Source organism: Corapipo altera, unplaced genomic scaffold, assembly GCF_003945725.1.
Source record: "Corapipo altera isolate COAL_440 unplaced genomic scaffold, ASM394572v1 61045, whole genome shotgun sequence".
Classification (NCBI taxonomy): Eukaryota; Metazoa; Chordata; class Aves; order Passeriformes; family Pipridae; genus Corapipo; species Corapipo altera.
The window spans coordinates 167,691-183,159 of record NW_020884975.1 but is presented as its reverse complement, the minus strand read 5'-3'; the positions used below and the strand labels follow the sequence as shown (position 1 = coordinate 183,159).

At 40.0% G+C, this 15,469-nt stretch overlaps 1 protein-coding gene across 6 annotated transcripts in view; it reads left to right on the top strand.

Annotated features, from left to right (window-relative positions):
• The window catches only part of KIF24 (kinesin family member 24), a 28,411-nt gene that overhangs the window by 3,684 nt on the left and 9,258 nt on the right, over positions 1-15,469 (top strand). For 3 of the 6 annotated variants that reach the window (XM_027665426.1, XM_027665421.1, XM_027665423.1), the window contains exons 2-10: positions 1,774-1,843; positions 2,132-2,759; positions 3,468-3,632; positions 5,948-6,137; positions 7,948-8,045; positions 9,299-9,514; positions 11,241-11,328; positions 13,273-13,394; positions 14,975-15,080. In XM_027665426.1, coding sequence (XP_027521227.1) covers positions 2,146-2,759; positions 3,468-3,632; positions 5,948-6,137; positions 7,948-8,045; positions 9,299-9,514; positions 11,241-11,328; positions 13,273-13,394; positions 14,975-15,080 — 1,599 coding nt within the window. In that variant the 5' untranslated portion in view covers positions 1,774-1,843; positions 2,132-2,145. The remainder of the gene's footprint in view (positions 1-1,773; positions 1,844-2,131; positions 2,760-3,467; positions 3,633-5,947; positions 6,138-7,947; positions 8,046-9,298; positions 9,515-11,240; positions 11,329-13,272; positions 13,395-14,974; positions 15,081-15,469) is intronic. The other 3 variants (XM_027665424.1, XM_027665422.1, XM_027665425.1) reach the window with 3 other exon arrangements.

Here is a 15,469-nt window from a genome sequence, read left to right as displayed (position 1 = left end):
TTAGCAATTAGCCATGCAGAGCTGCTTACATGGCTCAGTACTGACCTTCTCCTCTGTTCTGCAGTTCCTGCATTACTTGGAGTTTCCTCATTTTGAGAATTCTTGCCACTTGTTATTCTGTGTAATGAAAACCTGTTATTTCTAGCTATTTAAACATATTTTGTTTAATTTTTAATTAGAACCTTGACCTTCAAATTCATAGTTCTCTCCCCTTGTCTGCTGCTCCTTTTTTAGGAAGTGTCTCCTTTTTTCCCCCTTTTTTCCTTTGTTCTCTGTGCTGTGTTCAATTATAATTCAAACTGAGGTTAACACTGAATCAGTTCTTGCGCTAAGCTTTGGCCACTGTGTTTAACATAAGGATACATAAAAATATAGGTGTAAATTAGGATGCAGATAGAGAGTAGAGAAAATAAATTTGTCGGATTATTTTGAACAGATTCTCAGTTCTTTTGAGATTGGTGTCTTGGCTTTGAGTTCTCTCTGCTCCTTTCACCAAGCAGGAGTTTCCCATGGCAGTGCACAGAGAGAGTTGCACGGGACCTGTACTGGTTTTACATTTTAAGCCATCTTATGTAAGAAAGGGAATTTTTCCAAGACATAACTCTTCTTTAACTGAAGTCTCAGGTTCCTGTGGAATTTTATCTGTTAGAGAAGTTGGCAAGTTGTGAATGCTTGTGAAACCCTTACACGTCTTCGTGTTTAACCTCCCTGATTTCTGGGTTTGCTATCCTCCCTGTCAGTTTTGATTCACCCCTCCCAGGATCTCACAGCCTCAGCAGTGACTCTGACTTTACCTCAAGATTCAGACTCACATTACATACACATTAAATAAATCGAATTACATACCAATGCTTTTGTCTTGAAGTTTGTCGCTGCTCAATCTCAGAATTTTATCTACAGCATAGACTAACCTCTGAGTCATTTGAGATGACCTCTGCTGCACCTTTTGACCTTTGTAATGTCTTATACAATCAGCACTTTATATTAATCTTTTTTATTTTGTTGTTATTATTACTTCAACATAATGTACTAATTAATTATATGGACTCAAAGTTGGGGGTGATATTTGGTGACCTTATTTTCTTAAATAATGTATTGTAGAGAAGCTTGAAGATCCTCATAAAGAATCTACCCTGAATTACAGGGAGGAAAATTTGGGTCTTAAATACCTTGACTTTGTTGAATCTTATTGTATTTTCCAAAAATTAATAAGATCTATAGTTGCTGAAGCCCTAGACCGTACAAAGATATAAGAAGAGAGTGGGCAACAGATTCTTGAAGTGCTATCATTTTTCCATTTTGTGGAACAAGTAAAAATATCTGCAGATATTAATCCATCTGGATACAGACAGCTGCACAACACACTGCCAGTGAGACATGAGTGAAGAAGTTGAGGGTTTTTTGGCATACCTTTCAGTGATGCATGTTGCTTTTTCAGGTTTCCCAAGAACACGAGTGTGACGTTCCAGTGGCACACGTAGATTTAGAGAAATCCTATGTTTCAGATTTCAGAGAATGTTTGGGTTATTCTGCCAAGGAGACTCAGAAATGCTCACAAGATTCATGACATAAAAGAGAAACCCACATAGCAAAACTACAGCTTTGCTATCGTTTGTAAGACAAATGGTCTTAACTAGGCACCTTGAAGTGAGGAACAAATGCAGGTTTTTTTCCTCCAGGTTTTTTTAACCAGGGCTAGCTGAACCACATTAGACCACACGCCTTCATATTAATTTGAGTGTCTTCTAAAATTAGGCATTTTGCATTCTGCAGCTTGAGGACAGGGTTTCAGTAGCTGTGGCATTCATCAAGTAGACATCAGGCGTGTAGGAGCTCAGCAGCAGTGAGTAACTTTGCCTTGTGCATTTCTTACACATTGTGTATTGTGTATAATTTTGAAATATAATTTGATAGATAAAATACAGTTGTTTCATGTTTTAGTTTATCATTATTGGAATATTCTGTAATGTTTAACAGTCTAGTGTATTATAGACTTGGAGTTAAACAAACTTCTAGCCTGACTGGCTAGGAGGAAATGGCATTGTGGAAATGTGCAGTCTCTTCATGAGTAACCTTGTCAGATGCGATGTTTCATATGATTCTAATGTTTATTTTGTTTGATTTCTTTTAGACTTTATCTTGAAGATGGCATCATGCCTTTATGAATGCCTTTGTGAGGCAGACCTTGAAAAATACTATCCCCATTTTGCTGCCTTTGGTCTTCAGAGTGTCGATGAGCTTGCCAAAGTTTCCATGGAAGATTACACCAAACTGGGGGTCCATGACATGAACGACCGCAAGCGGCTCTTTCAGCTCATTAGAATAATCAAAATTATGCGAGGGGAAGGCGTTGCAGACTCAAGCAAGCAGGATTTTCAACCACGTGGCCTTTTCATTCAGCCCCAGGTGGCCAGGTCAGGTCCCCGTAGGCAGCTGCGTTTTGAGTCCTTCTTTGAAGAGAATGATGGAACAGTTAAAGACTCAGAGCCTGAATTGTATCGTTCGTCTGATTTCAGTGCCAATGAAGAGAAGGACAATGCAGGGGAAATGTTGGGACACATTCAACCACAGGACTCAGAGCCAATCAGATTAACTAGAAGGGACCTAAATATTCCTGGAATATGCACGAAAAAGGACCTGAGCTGTCCAACGGTTTCTGATGATATTGCCCCTCTCCTGGGGGATTCTGAAGCTCCTATTGTGCAAAGAGTAACTCATATTTCAGGGTATAATTACGGACTACCTCATTCCTGTATCAGGTAATGATCAGTCACCTTTATTTTGCTAATATTTCAGGTTAGTCATAATTAATTCTTTCTTAATTGTGGAGAAGGATCTGTCTTTGTCATGTCCAAATAAGCAATCCTAGCACTACAGAGCAGTGCAAAATGTTGTAGACAAGAGAGGGATTAATAAGCACTTGCAACTCTCTGAGTCTTGTAGAAGGAATCATCTGAATTGACCAGCTGCTACTCACCAGGTTGTCTAAGAATAGTCTTTGTCTTTCAGGATATAAGGCTTTGTTTTCTTGGTATTTTGGCCAATCTTTGTCTTTCCATGGGACCATCTTTTAAAACATTATTTTGCCAAAAGATGGCATTGTCTGTTGTCAGGTTTGTCAAGCTTTACCCAGTAGAAAGGATACACTCTGTGATGGCTATATTTGTTTCTAATGGAATTCCTGAACTGAAACTTTAAAAGGAATCAGAATGAGAATTCTGGGGTGGGTTCGTGGTGGTAAGAGGGATGCCTTGCAGCTGCTCCCCAGGATCATGATCTGTAACTTCCATACTTTTCCTGGTATTTGGTAACAGAAAGGCTATGATTATCATGAAATCTACCCTGGCAACATTTTTAAAGCACCAAATTTTTTTTTTCCTGATGCAGCATCAGAACTCCTCTGCACACAAAATACCAGCATCTTGGTCGTTGCAGTGCAGTCATGGCATTTTTGTTTTAAAATGCAGGGAGGAGAGACAGCTGTATGAAGTTGGAGCTTGTCTATGTTGGCTGTGGGAAAAGATTTGGTATATGGGAGGATCCACGGAGTTGAGGTATCAATTACAAATCCCACTGAGAATGCATGTAGCCTGGAGAAATAGTTGCTGCTGCCACACTGGAAAAATGCTAAGGTGACATAGTAATTAGGGCACTTAAACTGTGAAATGTAAGGCATTTTATAGCACAAAAGTTTATAGCTCTCCTTAGCTGGAAAAAAAATCATTCCCACCTTCCAGAGAAGTGCACTAACCTCCTGTATATATTGACATCGTGGTGCATTCTCTGTCTCTTCTGGAAGTTGAGCCAAGTGCAAATAAAAGGGCAGAATTTATAGTGCTGGCACATAAAAAATGCTAAAATATAAAACCTAATGGCTCAGCTAGAAGAGTTCAAGATTTTTAATCCTGCAGTAGAGTCTTCACTGTTGTCACTTTCTTCTGGTTTTTTCCTAAGCACATTATGCTTCATCTTGTGGGCTTTCTGCATCTTCCTCTTGATATGGCTCAATTCCCTCTTCTCCTTTTTGGAGAGTTGTGCATTTCAGGCTTGGGCCAGTCTTGAGTTTGTGATTCCTGTTGGCAAGACACTTGGGTTTGTAATTCCTGTTTTGCAAGTGCCCAGCTGCTTCACTGAATCCATCCGTTCCCATGTTACCTAGTCTAGTCTCATCCCTGAAAAATATTGGAAAACACTGACATGATTTCAGTGGAAAGATGTAGAGTTATTTTAACGTTTAAATTTATTTTGCGCTTGCCCACAGCAGATGGCTTGATTTTGACAGGGCATAGTGATTCTTCTGACCTATTATCTAGTCAGGTTTCTAATGATCTGTGTCTAGACTTTCGTTTGGGTTTTTTTTTCTGGTAATAAAAATTATATTGTACTATGAAATACAATTTATATTTTCAAAAGGTTAGTAGGAAATACAAACCTCAGGTTCAGCATATATAATTAACATGCATTCTGTTCCCATACAAAATATACTTTACTGTGTCTGTGTACCAGAGAGAATTTATGCCTTTTTGCTCATTGCCAGAGCCTCTAAGTCTTCAGTTTTTCCTTTCTCCAAATTTTGCCATCAACACTGCCTCCTTCAAGCTCTTAGAGTACAACAGGCTCTTTCTGCAGATCACCAAATCCAGCCTCTGACTCAAAAATTGAACTTCAGAGCTGCTGGTCATTTGTTGCACAGCATTTGGTGCCAAGTGATACCCATAAGCTCACATCCACTTATGAAGCCTCTTATTTCAAGTATCAGTGCCTTTCTTTTCCAGGGGAGGAATTTTCCACTTAAAAGCAGGGCCTGATGCTGGTCTGCATGGGAGAGCTGCACTAAAATTAAATGGAATCCAGTTACAAGTAAAGATTGTAACTGGTGTGTGGTCTTCGAAGACCATGTCCTGAGATTTGTATCTGTCATGCGCTTCTGGGGAATGGAGCAGCACAATAGCAATGATACCACAAGCTGGTAGCTGTAATGAGATGCTGAGTAACTTCTGGGTTTGATTTTAGTTTATTAGACAACTAGTATGTGTTAGTTTTCAGTTGCTACAGTAAGAGATTTTGGCATTCGGACAGCATGGCAGAAACACAACTTTTGGGCAAGTTGGGGCTTGATTAGTTGAAACTCAAATCCAGGCTGAAAATCATTACTCATTTGGCTGAAGACAGCTTGAGAAAGGGAGAGGTATAATGAATACATTATTGTTAAATTCGAACCTGTTCTTTATGCTGCATCACAAAATGCTTTACACAGCAGGTTAATCAATGAAACATGAAATGACCTTTGTTTCTGAGGTGTCTGGAAGGGAACTAAAGTAGACTTGCCAAAACATAAGAGCACAACTTTGTCAGTGGTCTGAAACCACATAACTTTTTACAAAAAAAGACCAAAGGGGAGACAATGACACGTTTCAAATTTTTTTGAGCTGAATAGAAACATTGTGATGCTATTTTATTTCCCAGTTTGGGTCATTTACTTGTTTGACAGTCTATAATGGGAAGAATGACAATCCAGCATAGGAGGAACAGGATCTAAATATTATACCTTCTCCTTTTCAAGATCTATTCATACTTTTATCTGTACGTTTTTAAGTGACTAATTGTGAGTGCAAATAATTTCAGCAAGATTAAATTTCATTATGTTAAATTCCATATTATGCCATCTTCCATCACATGTTTGTGTGCAACTGAAAAGCTACCAGTCCAGCAACAAAGTCAGGAATGTGGCTGTACAAACTCAACTTTTAACAGGAGTGCACAAAAAGCATCAGCCTGTTTAGGAAAAAACATCAGAAAATTCATCGTGTAAGAGTGAGGCGTGTTATGGAGTTTTTTGATAAGCATTAAAGGCAGAAACATTACCTGATAAAGCTGACAAATTCAGGCATATCCTAGATACTGTTGTAACCTGATTTTAAAATGTAAACCTACACTATTGTCATAGATCCAACACTTCTGAGAAAGAGACTCCGTGGACAGAGAGTGAGAAAATCAGAGTGTGTGTCCGAAAACGTCCTCTAGGCCTGAGGGAGGAGCGACGGGGGGAGGTGAATATCATCACAGTGAAAGACAGAGAAACCCTACTGCTCCATGAGAAGAAGGAGGCAGTTGATCTTACACAATATATTTTACAGGTAACATGCTCCACTGGAATGTTGAGTTTATGGGCTGGTCACATGTGTGGAAGCATAAAGCATCTTGTGCTTGGAGTTTCCATGAGGGAAAACAGAGAAGGGCTGTCAGCATTTCTTACACTGAAATAGATGGTGGGCTTTTCTTCTGATTTATGCCAGCCTGTGGCAGAAAACCTGAGCCTGGAATTTTAAGCTCTAGAAGCTTTTTTTAAATCTCTTGCAGCTTTCTTTGTATGTGGCAAAATAAACCCTCTGCTATGTGCCATTGCTGCAGGAGAACTGCCTGCTGCAGAGCCCACTGATGGCTGCACAGGGTACCCCAGTGAGGAGTTCCTTTTCCACTGTTTCAGCACTGTAGGTCTGTTTCAGTGAATCACATACACCCTCATCCCCTCCATTCCATTGTTCTCAAATTCTCTTGAAAATTAAGTTCCCTTTTGGTCTTTGTTTCTTAATCCCGAATGCTTTGTGCTGTCATAGTTCAAATTCTCCCTTTTGACTGACAGCACCAGGAAGAGAACTGATTTCTAGAGAGCAGCAAACCATTCTCCCTCTACTGGGTGTTATTTTTACAGTCTGGGTCCTAGGAACAGGAAAAATCCAGTTTGCAGCTCTCTCGGGTTCTGTTCATGTGCCACATTTTATGGTGCAACACATGCAGCAACTCCACCCTAGTCCCTCCATCTGAGGAGCTATATTTGGCACGTATGCAGTGCTTATCACCTTCACGTCTTGGTGCTGAAATAACCATTAACTAATTTTGTTATGTCAGTGCAGATAGATGAATTCTTGCTATCAATCAGTATAGTCCAAACGAAAGTGCTGTGGCAAAGGCTGATTCTACTCTGTAGGACCTAGGAGAACTTATCTGCTTCCAAGTCTGGCTACTCACCCTGCATCCATCTCTGGTTCCTATAGAAAGGACAGCAAGGAGTACAGAGCAAATGGGAGGTGGTGGAGTATATTCCACCACCCAAGCTTCAGGCCCATCACAGAGCACATGTGCCCTGTGAGCTGAGACACCCTGGTTTAATCTGCCTGTGCACTAGTGTGGTTGGTTTGTGCACTGTTGAAATGATTCTCAGTCCTAGAGATCTACCACCTAAATTTACACTGCAGTGAGTTTATTGGAGTGCAGTGTTACACACCAGTTCACGAGCACTCTTGAAAACCTGATATTTGTGACCATCCCTACAATCACTACTCTTAACCTCATAATGAAGGAGCTCATAATAAACTCTGCTGCATCCTTTCCACAGGCCCTACTTCTTTGAGTCAGAGCTGGAGTGTGGGAAGTTTTGGGTTTTCTTGCCCCCTTCTCAGTTAATACAATCCAGCTTTGCCTAAGAACAGCTCCTCCCTTCTCTGGCACAAAAGTTTTTAAGAATAGAGGCAATTAATCACAACTTAGTCACAACTGAGGACTAATTTTGAGAAAGTCAAGAATTGACTCCAAGTTCTTTTTACTGTTATAGTCTTACTGTACATCTGTAGGCTGATTCATTTCATGAATAGGCTTTCTTTAATTGGTATTTTTTTATTCTTGTAGCATGTTCTGCTTCAGAATGATGGGAAATCAAGGCATTTTTCTTCCCTTTATTTTTTTTTTTTTCCTATCCTGAGTCTCCTGATTGGTGTGTCCCTGCAGTATGTCGCGCTGCATGTTAAGTGTGCTGGGTCACTTTATGCTCGTTCCAAAGCCATATGAAGTCACTGGAAAGACTCTGGTTATTTAATTTTACCTTTGAGTGGGATTGAAGGGGAAATAAAACGTGTTCATTTTCATGCAAAGATCATCTTTATTTTTCAGCATGTTTTTTATTTTGATGAAGTCTTTGGGGAGTCATGTACCAATCAGGATGTGTATATGAAGACAGCCTATCCTCTCATTCAGCATATTTTTAACGGGTAGGGTATAAGTGCTTACATTTGTTATTTTTTGCCTTGGTTTTGCCTTGTTTTTCCATTTTCATATACTGCTTTAATTTTCCTTTATGCTTTTCATCTTTTGAAAAATGCATTCATTTCACCTTTGCTACGTACCTTCCCCCTTTCAGAATGTCTTTGATTGCAATTTTGACAAAGTAAATAAGGGCAAACTTTCTTCCTGCTTGGCGACAAATCTAAATTAAGGAGGAAGGTAAAATTGGACCTCGGGTGCAACCAAGAGACACCATGGCCAGCCTAGAACAAAAAAATGTGTCCCAGGATTTCTGAAGTCTAATCTTCACTCTAACAATTGTGTGGTGCACAGTCATCTGTAGAGGAAATATGTTACTTCTTTCCTGGGACTGCTGAGAGATGTTTTTGCATGTATTTGTACAGTTCACAGGGCAATAGAAATTATTAATAACTTTGTGATTTATTTTTATTTTATTGATTTATATTTGCTTAGAGGTTTAATCATAATTACGTACTTCCTGATTAATGGGAAATTGATGGTGGTTTTATGTGAGCGATCTTATTTTCATGCAAAATAATGAGCTTGAATATAGTTACCTTTTTCAGTCATAGAAGGAAAGGATTACATATCTGTGCTGAAAATTAATGAAGTGGAGTATTCTGTTACTGAAAATCTCTAAGTGTCAGCAGCAGAGACAGCGTATCATGCTCCTGAGAAAAGGAAAGTGAAAAAAAGGAAAATGAGGCTTTGTCTTGCTTTCTAGTAGTCACTAAAGCCACGATTCACATTACAGCTAATCTAGTAATGCCACCAGAGTAGATGACACTGTGTTTTCCTCAGCTTTCCCTAACTTTTCTGTCCCTCCTGCTGCATCCCTTTCACAAGTGTTGGTCTAATCTGACACCATGGTGAGCTAATTCTGCAATCTAAGCTGTCAAGAAATTGTTCACTATGCTCACTGCAGACCTGCATTTTTATCCACTATCTGCCAAAGTACTTACCTGGGTCAAAAGTCTTTTTTTAAAGGGGGACAGGGAAAAGAAAAGAAAGGAAGAGAGCCAGCACTCTGTGAGACATGAGATCTCCATAGGATGTGCTTGGGAATAGTTGTTAAGTGGTGTGCAGTTTCCAAGAGAGGATGGCAAACCAAACCTCATTGCTAAGGGGCCACTATAGATAGACACTAACACTGCAGAATCTTATTTAGTAGATATGAATGAATCAGATGTGACGCTAAACACATCAGTTATCTTCACAGAGGCAATGCCACCTGCTTTGCCTACGGGCAGACTGGTGCTGGCAAGACTTACACCATGATAGGAACTCACCGGAACCCGGGACTCTACGCCCTGGCTGCCAAGGACATCTTCGGACACCTGGAAGCTTCGCCGTCAGGGAAGGACCTTTTTGTTTCCATCAGTTTTTATGAGATCTACTGTGGGCAGCTTTATGACCTGCTGAATGGAAGGAAGAGGTATTTAAATAAAAAACATGGTTTACTATAAACCTGTGGTTGTGAATAGGTTGGTTACTGTTTAGAAATCAGTTACTGTTTTGTGCAATTTCATTTAACATATTGGCATTTATAGTACATGTTAGTATTTAATTAGGGCTGTTTCTGGGAGCTACTTAGGGAGGAAGGCAGGATCTAGCACTAAATACTGTGACACTGATAGGGACACCTGGTTTTATTGTCTGGGGGAGAAATAAGTAAGAATAAGGACCTATGTTTGAGATACGAGCTCAGGTTGTTTTGCTTACTCTCTAGAAATATAACAGCTGAACATCCATAACTAGAGAAACAATTTTCTTGTGGCCAAAAGTTCCTGTCTTAGAATGGTTTGAAGATCATCTTGTTCCACACTCAATGCCACGAACAGGGACACCTTCCATTGGACCAGATTGCTCAGAGCCTCATCTAACCTGGCCTTGAACACTGCCAGGAATGGGGCATTCACAACTTCCCTGGGCAACCTATCTTAGGCCAAACATTGTCCTTTCCCTGGTCAAACATAACCTCTGTCTGTCTCTCCTGCTGTGCCGGGGGGGCTTTGGCTCTTGCCACTCCAGTCTCTGAAGATCCTGTTGATCTGCACTTGTCATGCCTGACACTGCAGAGCCTGCTCACCCTCTCCCTGACCACCTTTACCTGGCAGCCCAGTGACTCGGCCAGAGCAAGCCTCTGATCGTGATGCTGCCACCACCTTGGTAGCAGCACCTCAGTCCCAGACTTAACTGGATGGTCCTATACTCTTACAGGAGCTCCATTTGGAATTAGGACAGCTCAGCACGTATTTTGCTTAAAAAAACCCCGCCGTGGTCTGAAATTTCTAAATCTAAATCTTTTGTCCACTTCATGTATTCGAAAAATAATTGTGCCTCTTCTCAGTCATCTTTTCTCCAGACTAAACAACCCCAAGAAATTTCTAAATCTAAATCTTTTCAGAGTGACCTTGAAGGAACATACCTGGCAGCTGGGGTTCTGCAACAGCCTCAGAGTCCTTCAGGCTCACCGGAGGGCTTAAGGAGGAGGCTTTCTGCCCCTCTGGGGAAGCGAGCATCTGTTCACAAAGGAAGCACCTTTTTCTGTGCATGTGTGTTCCCTTTCTCCAAAACAGACTTTAAGGAGCAGGCAGTGTAATCTGCTGTGTAAGGAGTAGATTAACTAAGGAAGAAGGAATGTCCTTACATTCTCTGCATGTCCACTGGCTAACATATGTGTCACTGAAGGAGAAGACTAAACTTCCTCCCATGTGCATCATGTCTGTATTATGCCTCTATATTTTAATGCTTCTGTGTGATTCGTAGCACAGGTTCATAGGAGCTGCTTTAAAATCCTGTGCAAAGATCTTGAGAACATGAACAGAGCAAAACTTAGTCTGAACTTCCCAGAGGAACCCAAGGTGCAGTTTAAAGAAAGACAGGAACTCTAAAACGTAAACATGATAATTCACTTCCTAGCTTTATTATATTCCTGAACTAGCAGAAATGCATTGCTAATGTCTCTTTAGCAGTGAAATGCCAGTGGCGTGTGTTATAAATGAAGTACTTCTTTAGTTCTAAAAATAAATGAATGGCAGCAAGGCTTTTCCCCAGCAAGTAGCCTTGATTGCTTTTACTCAGTGTCACAGCACTGGCACGTCTTCGTTGTTGCTGTCTGAGATTTCAGAAATCTCCTTTCTGCACTGTTTTGTTTTCAGACTTTATGCAAGAGAAGATGGCAAGCACGTGGTTCAGATAGTTGGACTGCAGGAGGTCCAGGTGGAGTCTGTAGATGAACTGTTGGAGGTAACCTCTATGTTTGTGATTCATTCTTTGTCTTCTACAGCCTGATTTGCTGATTTGTGATATTTGCAGAGATTGTTATTTGGTGTGTAGCACAAGCGTATGTTCCTGTTTCAGGCCCTGAAATTACCACTCCCAGCAGAGTACCAAGGGATGCTATTAAAAGTGCTTATAAGTATCATTCATGAAGCTGCTTGGGTCACTGTGGCTTGTGTTAGCCACATGCAAGCAGTTGAGTCACAGCTGTCACCTCTGCTGTCATTCCTTAGGGAACATCTTTGCCAAGAAAGAGACTGCTATCACTATTCCAGAAATTAGATAGAGTCCCAGCAAGGGACCTTGAAAGCTGAATATGTATTTTCTCCATGTGATATTCTATGAACTTAGATTTTTGTATATAAAGGGTATGTGGGACAAAAAAATATAAATTTGAAATTAGAACTGGTAATTAGAAAATACTTAAGATTGAGATATTGATCTGAGTTAGGATTAAAACACTGCTTAGGTAATGATGTGTGATAACAGCCAAGTAAAATTAAGATCTTTAAATGGTAGCTGACATTCACCACAAGCAAGGTTTCAATTTTCCTTCCCCTTCTGGCTGAGCCTGAAAAGAACACTGGCAAATGTTCTGCATTGTCTCCTACAAGAAGAAAGCTGATTAAATCTGCTTTCTATTTAGCCTGACTTTGCACAGTTTAATTCCTTTCTTGGTAAGGAAGTGTAAATTACAAGTGCCTGGTATGGTAATTGACTCATTAAAATTGGTGTGGTGTTGTCCACTTATATTGCACTTAATTTTGTTCTTCATCTTCCCATTAACTCCAAGCTTTGGGGCAAGCTGGTGATGCTTCTGCAAATTAGAGTGTAAATTTGCTATATGGTTGATTTACAATTCCTCTGTATTATCACATTTCACACACAGAAGAGCTATTAAATTGCTTCGTTCTTACAGATATCTTGGGGGGGAACGAAATCATTCACAGGCCCTTTTGAACACAGAAATGTCACTGACTTGACTCAAAGCTTCTGAGTATTCTGCAACAGATATATGGAAAGAGCCTTGAATACATCCCTAGTTATTCACAATTAATTGATGCTGGCTTTGATTCAGAAATTATCTGCACTTAGCACTAATATAAAGCTCAGAAGCAGCAGCAGTTGGTTATGCTGCTCATTGAGAACTGGCCACCAAAAAGCATGAATAATTCACATCTGTCAACTGAGAGCATATTGATTTTGCTAGGTAATATTTTATTTTGTTCTTACAACCAGAAGCAAAATGAATGATTGTTTTTTGAATGCCCTGCTGCAGTCAAGCCTAGGCTTTCTGTGACAGCCCTTTAAAATTTTCAAAAAATAATTATCCAGATTTGTATCTGGAAGGACTCTTTGTCCTTCTGCCTTGCTTCTCTTCCTTCTTGTTTTATTGTTGCATTGACTATAATTGCTCTTTTAACTTTGTTCCTTCCTTTAGCATAATTTCTTTTCGTTAGGGAAATTTAGAAAGGTTTTGGCACTTTGTATTTTTTGTGTCACTTTCTGGATAATTGTGTCCATCTACTACAAGGGAAAGTGAAATTTTAAAAGAGCACAAATAGTCTAATGAGTCTCTTAGGTTATGTGTACAACCTTACAAAAGTATGCCAGCAATGAAAGAAAGAATTTAATTTTATAGTTTGGGTATTTTGCAATTCAGAGTGAGTGTGTGATGTAGCAACTTATTTGCAGTGTGCTCTCTAAGCTTTGTAGTGTCACTGCAAGCAAGTCCACATACAAAGGTCTGAAAGAAACATTGTGAGGGATCCAGCCTAACTTAACTTCAGCCTTGTACCAAATTTTAAGGCTATAATGAGCCATTCATCATCCTGGGAGGACAAGATCTCTTTCTGAGAGACTGTATTTTTGTTTACAATTTGCTTGGATTTTGTCCCCGTTATTTTGCAGGTGATTTTGAAAGGGGGGAAAGAACGGAGCACAGGAGCCACTGGAGTCAACTCGGATTCCTCTCGATCTCATGCCATCATCCAAATTCAAATTAAAGATGCAGCCAACAGGACATTTGGAAGGTAAGACAAGAAGTGCAAGTGCTCAATGCTGATGTCAAGCCCAGGCACATCCAAGAGACAAAGAGGAGGTGTTAGTGGGCAGGTGTGAGTTAAATCAGAGGAAAGGGTTCAAAGGGACTTTGGGAGGTTTCACAGTCCTTTCTCTGTTCCCAGGGAGAACATTTTAGGCACATCTGTTAGAGCTTTGACAAAACTGTTTGCACAGTTTTCCAGTGAAGGAGTTTGGCAATCAAGTCCATCTTCTCATCTTCAGTGTTTAATCTGGCTGAAGGTAGATGTCTGCAGTGGACAGGTCCACATGTGAGCTTGCCACCTTTGAAGTCAGTGGAAAGAAATAGCTGTTTCTGGGATCCAATTCATGCCATTCTTCAGAGCCACCTAAATTAGGTCAGATGCATTTGCCTCTCAAAGCATTTCTGTCCTGTAATTGACTACAAAGGGAGTCTGGGATGACTAACCCTGGTGGAGATGATTCCATTACAGATGTTTGCCTTTGGTCAGAAGAATCCTACCTCATACCTCAGCTAAACCTCCCTGATAATTTGAGAGTGTGACTCTGATGCTATCTCCAGCAGACAGAAAGAGCATTTGGCTTCCTCTTCTGGCATCCACTTTATGTATTCAAAAAATAATTGTGCCTCTTCTCGGTCATTTTTTCTCCGGACTAAACAACTCCAAGAAATCGATCTGAGGAAAAAGGTCTAGGTATCTTTATTACTGCTGAGTGTCAAAAAACCATGCTGACACACCCTTCCAGCAACTACCATTAGTTTTTCTTCCCAGCGTCAGATTTTGAACACAAGGCAAAATGGAAGAGCCACAAACAGTGGAGAGAGGAAAAGACAGAACAGGCAGGCTTAGGAAATAAAAGTATAGGGGTTATGTAGGTGTGGCATCTGGGCTATTTTTTTGTGTGTCTGTGAAAGAGAGGTGGAGCTGGAGAGAGGAAAGGGTGCCCAGATATGCTTATAAAAGAAGTCAGAGCTGTTGGAGAAAAACAGGAAGGGCAAAGACAAAGATACAGTGCAACAGCCATTACAGCAGCTGGCACCCAGAGCTAGAGAATGTGAAATGGAATAATGGAGTTTTGTAGAGGAAGGACAAGGATCACTGAAAGCTCAGTGTATTTACTGCACTGGAAATTTCAGTTCTTATTGTTCTGAATTCCCATTTGACAGGGGAATGGCAGTTGTCTGTTTTACCTGGAAGGAGAAATCAAGAAACTTACAATTTCTTTTAACTGTGTTCTTAGGAAACTACAATCACAGTGATTATCTGGAGAGATGAGTGTGTTGCACTTTAAACAGCTTGTCCATTAAACTGTGGAGCACTGTCATCACACGTAATTACACTTTCTATTACGATTGTGTTAGTGTTAAGATGCTCTGACACTGTTCCTGCTGCTGTGCTTCTTTTGGTGCCTCAGATATTTCCAGTGGATGTTTTTCACTGTTCAATAGTAGTAATTTCTAATCGTTCTCCTGATGCCATATGTTGCAGCTCTCTGGTTTAATAAAGAAAAAGGAAAAAGAGGGGAAAAAAGGCTCTAAGATAAATGCAACTTTTTTTTTTTTTTCTAGGATATCATTCATTGACTTGGCTGGCAGTGAAAGGGCAGCTGATGCCAGAGACTCAGATCGACAAACAAAAATGGAAGGAGCAGAAATAAACCAAAGTCTTTTAGCAGTAAGCTACTGTCATATCTGGGGGAGGCTTTATGTTTAATTACTAGCATGTGTTTTAGGATAAAAATGACCCACAGAATAATATTTGAATGTATTCCATGGAGGAGGAAAAATAACCAAGGTATTGTGTCCAGTTTAATTTGTATCGTGACCGAAAGACAATGTAAGAAGGAAGAAATTTTGTGATGAAAATCAAATATTTTTTAGCCATTCTTACAGCCAACCAGGTAAACATAGCATGGAGAATGCTAGGTATAGTATGATAAGTGTCCCATATTTTATATAGAAAGTTTTGTCCCTTCTACATCCAAAGAATACTGGCTTAGAATTGCTGTATTTTTTTCATAAAAACACATCTGTTCCTGCCAGTTATTTTCACCACTTGAACTC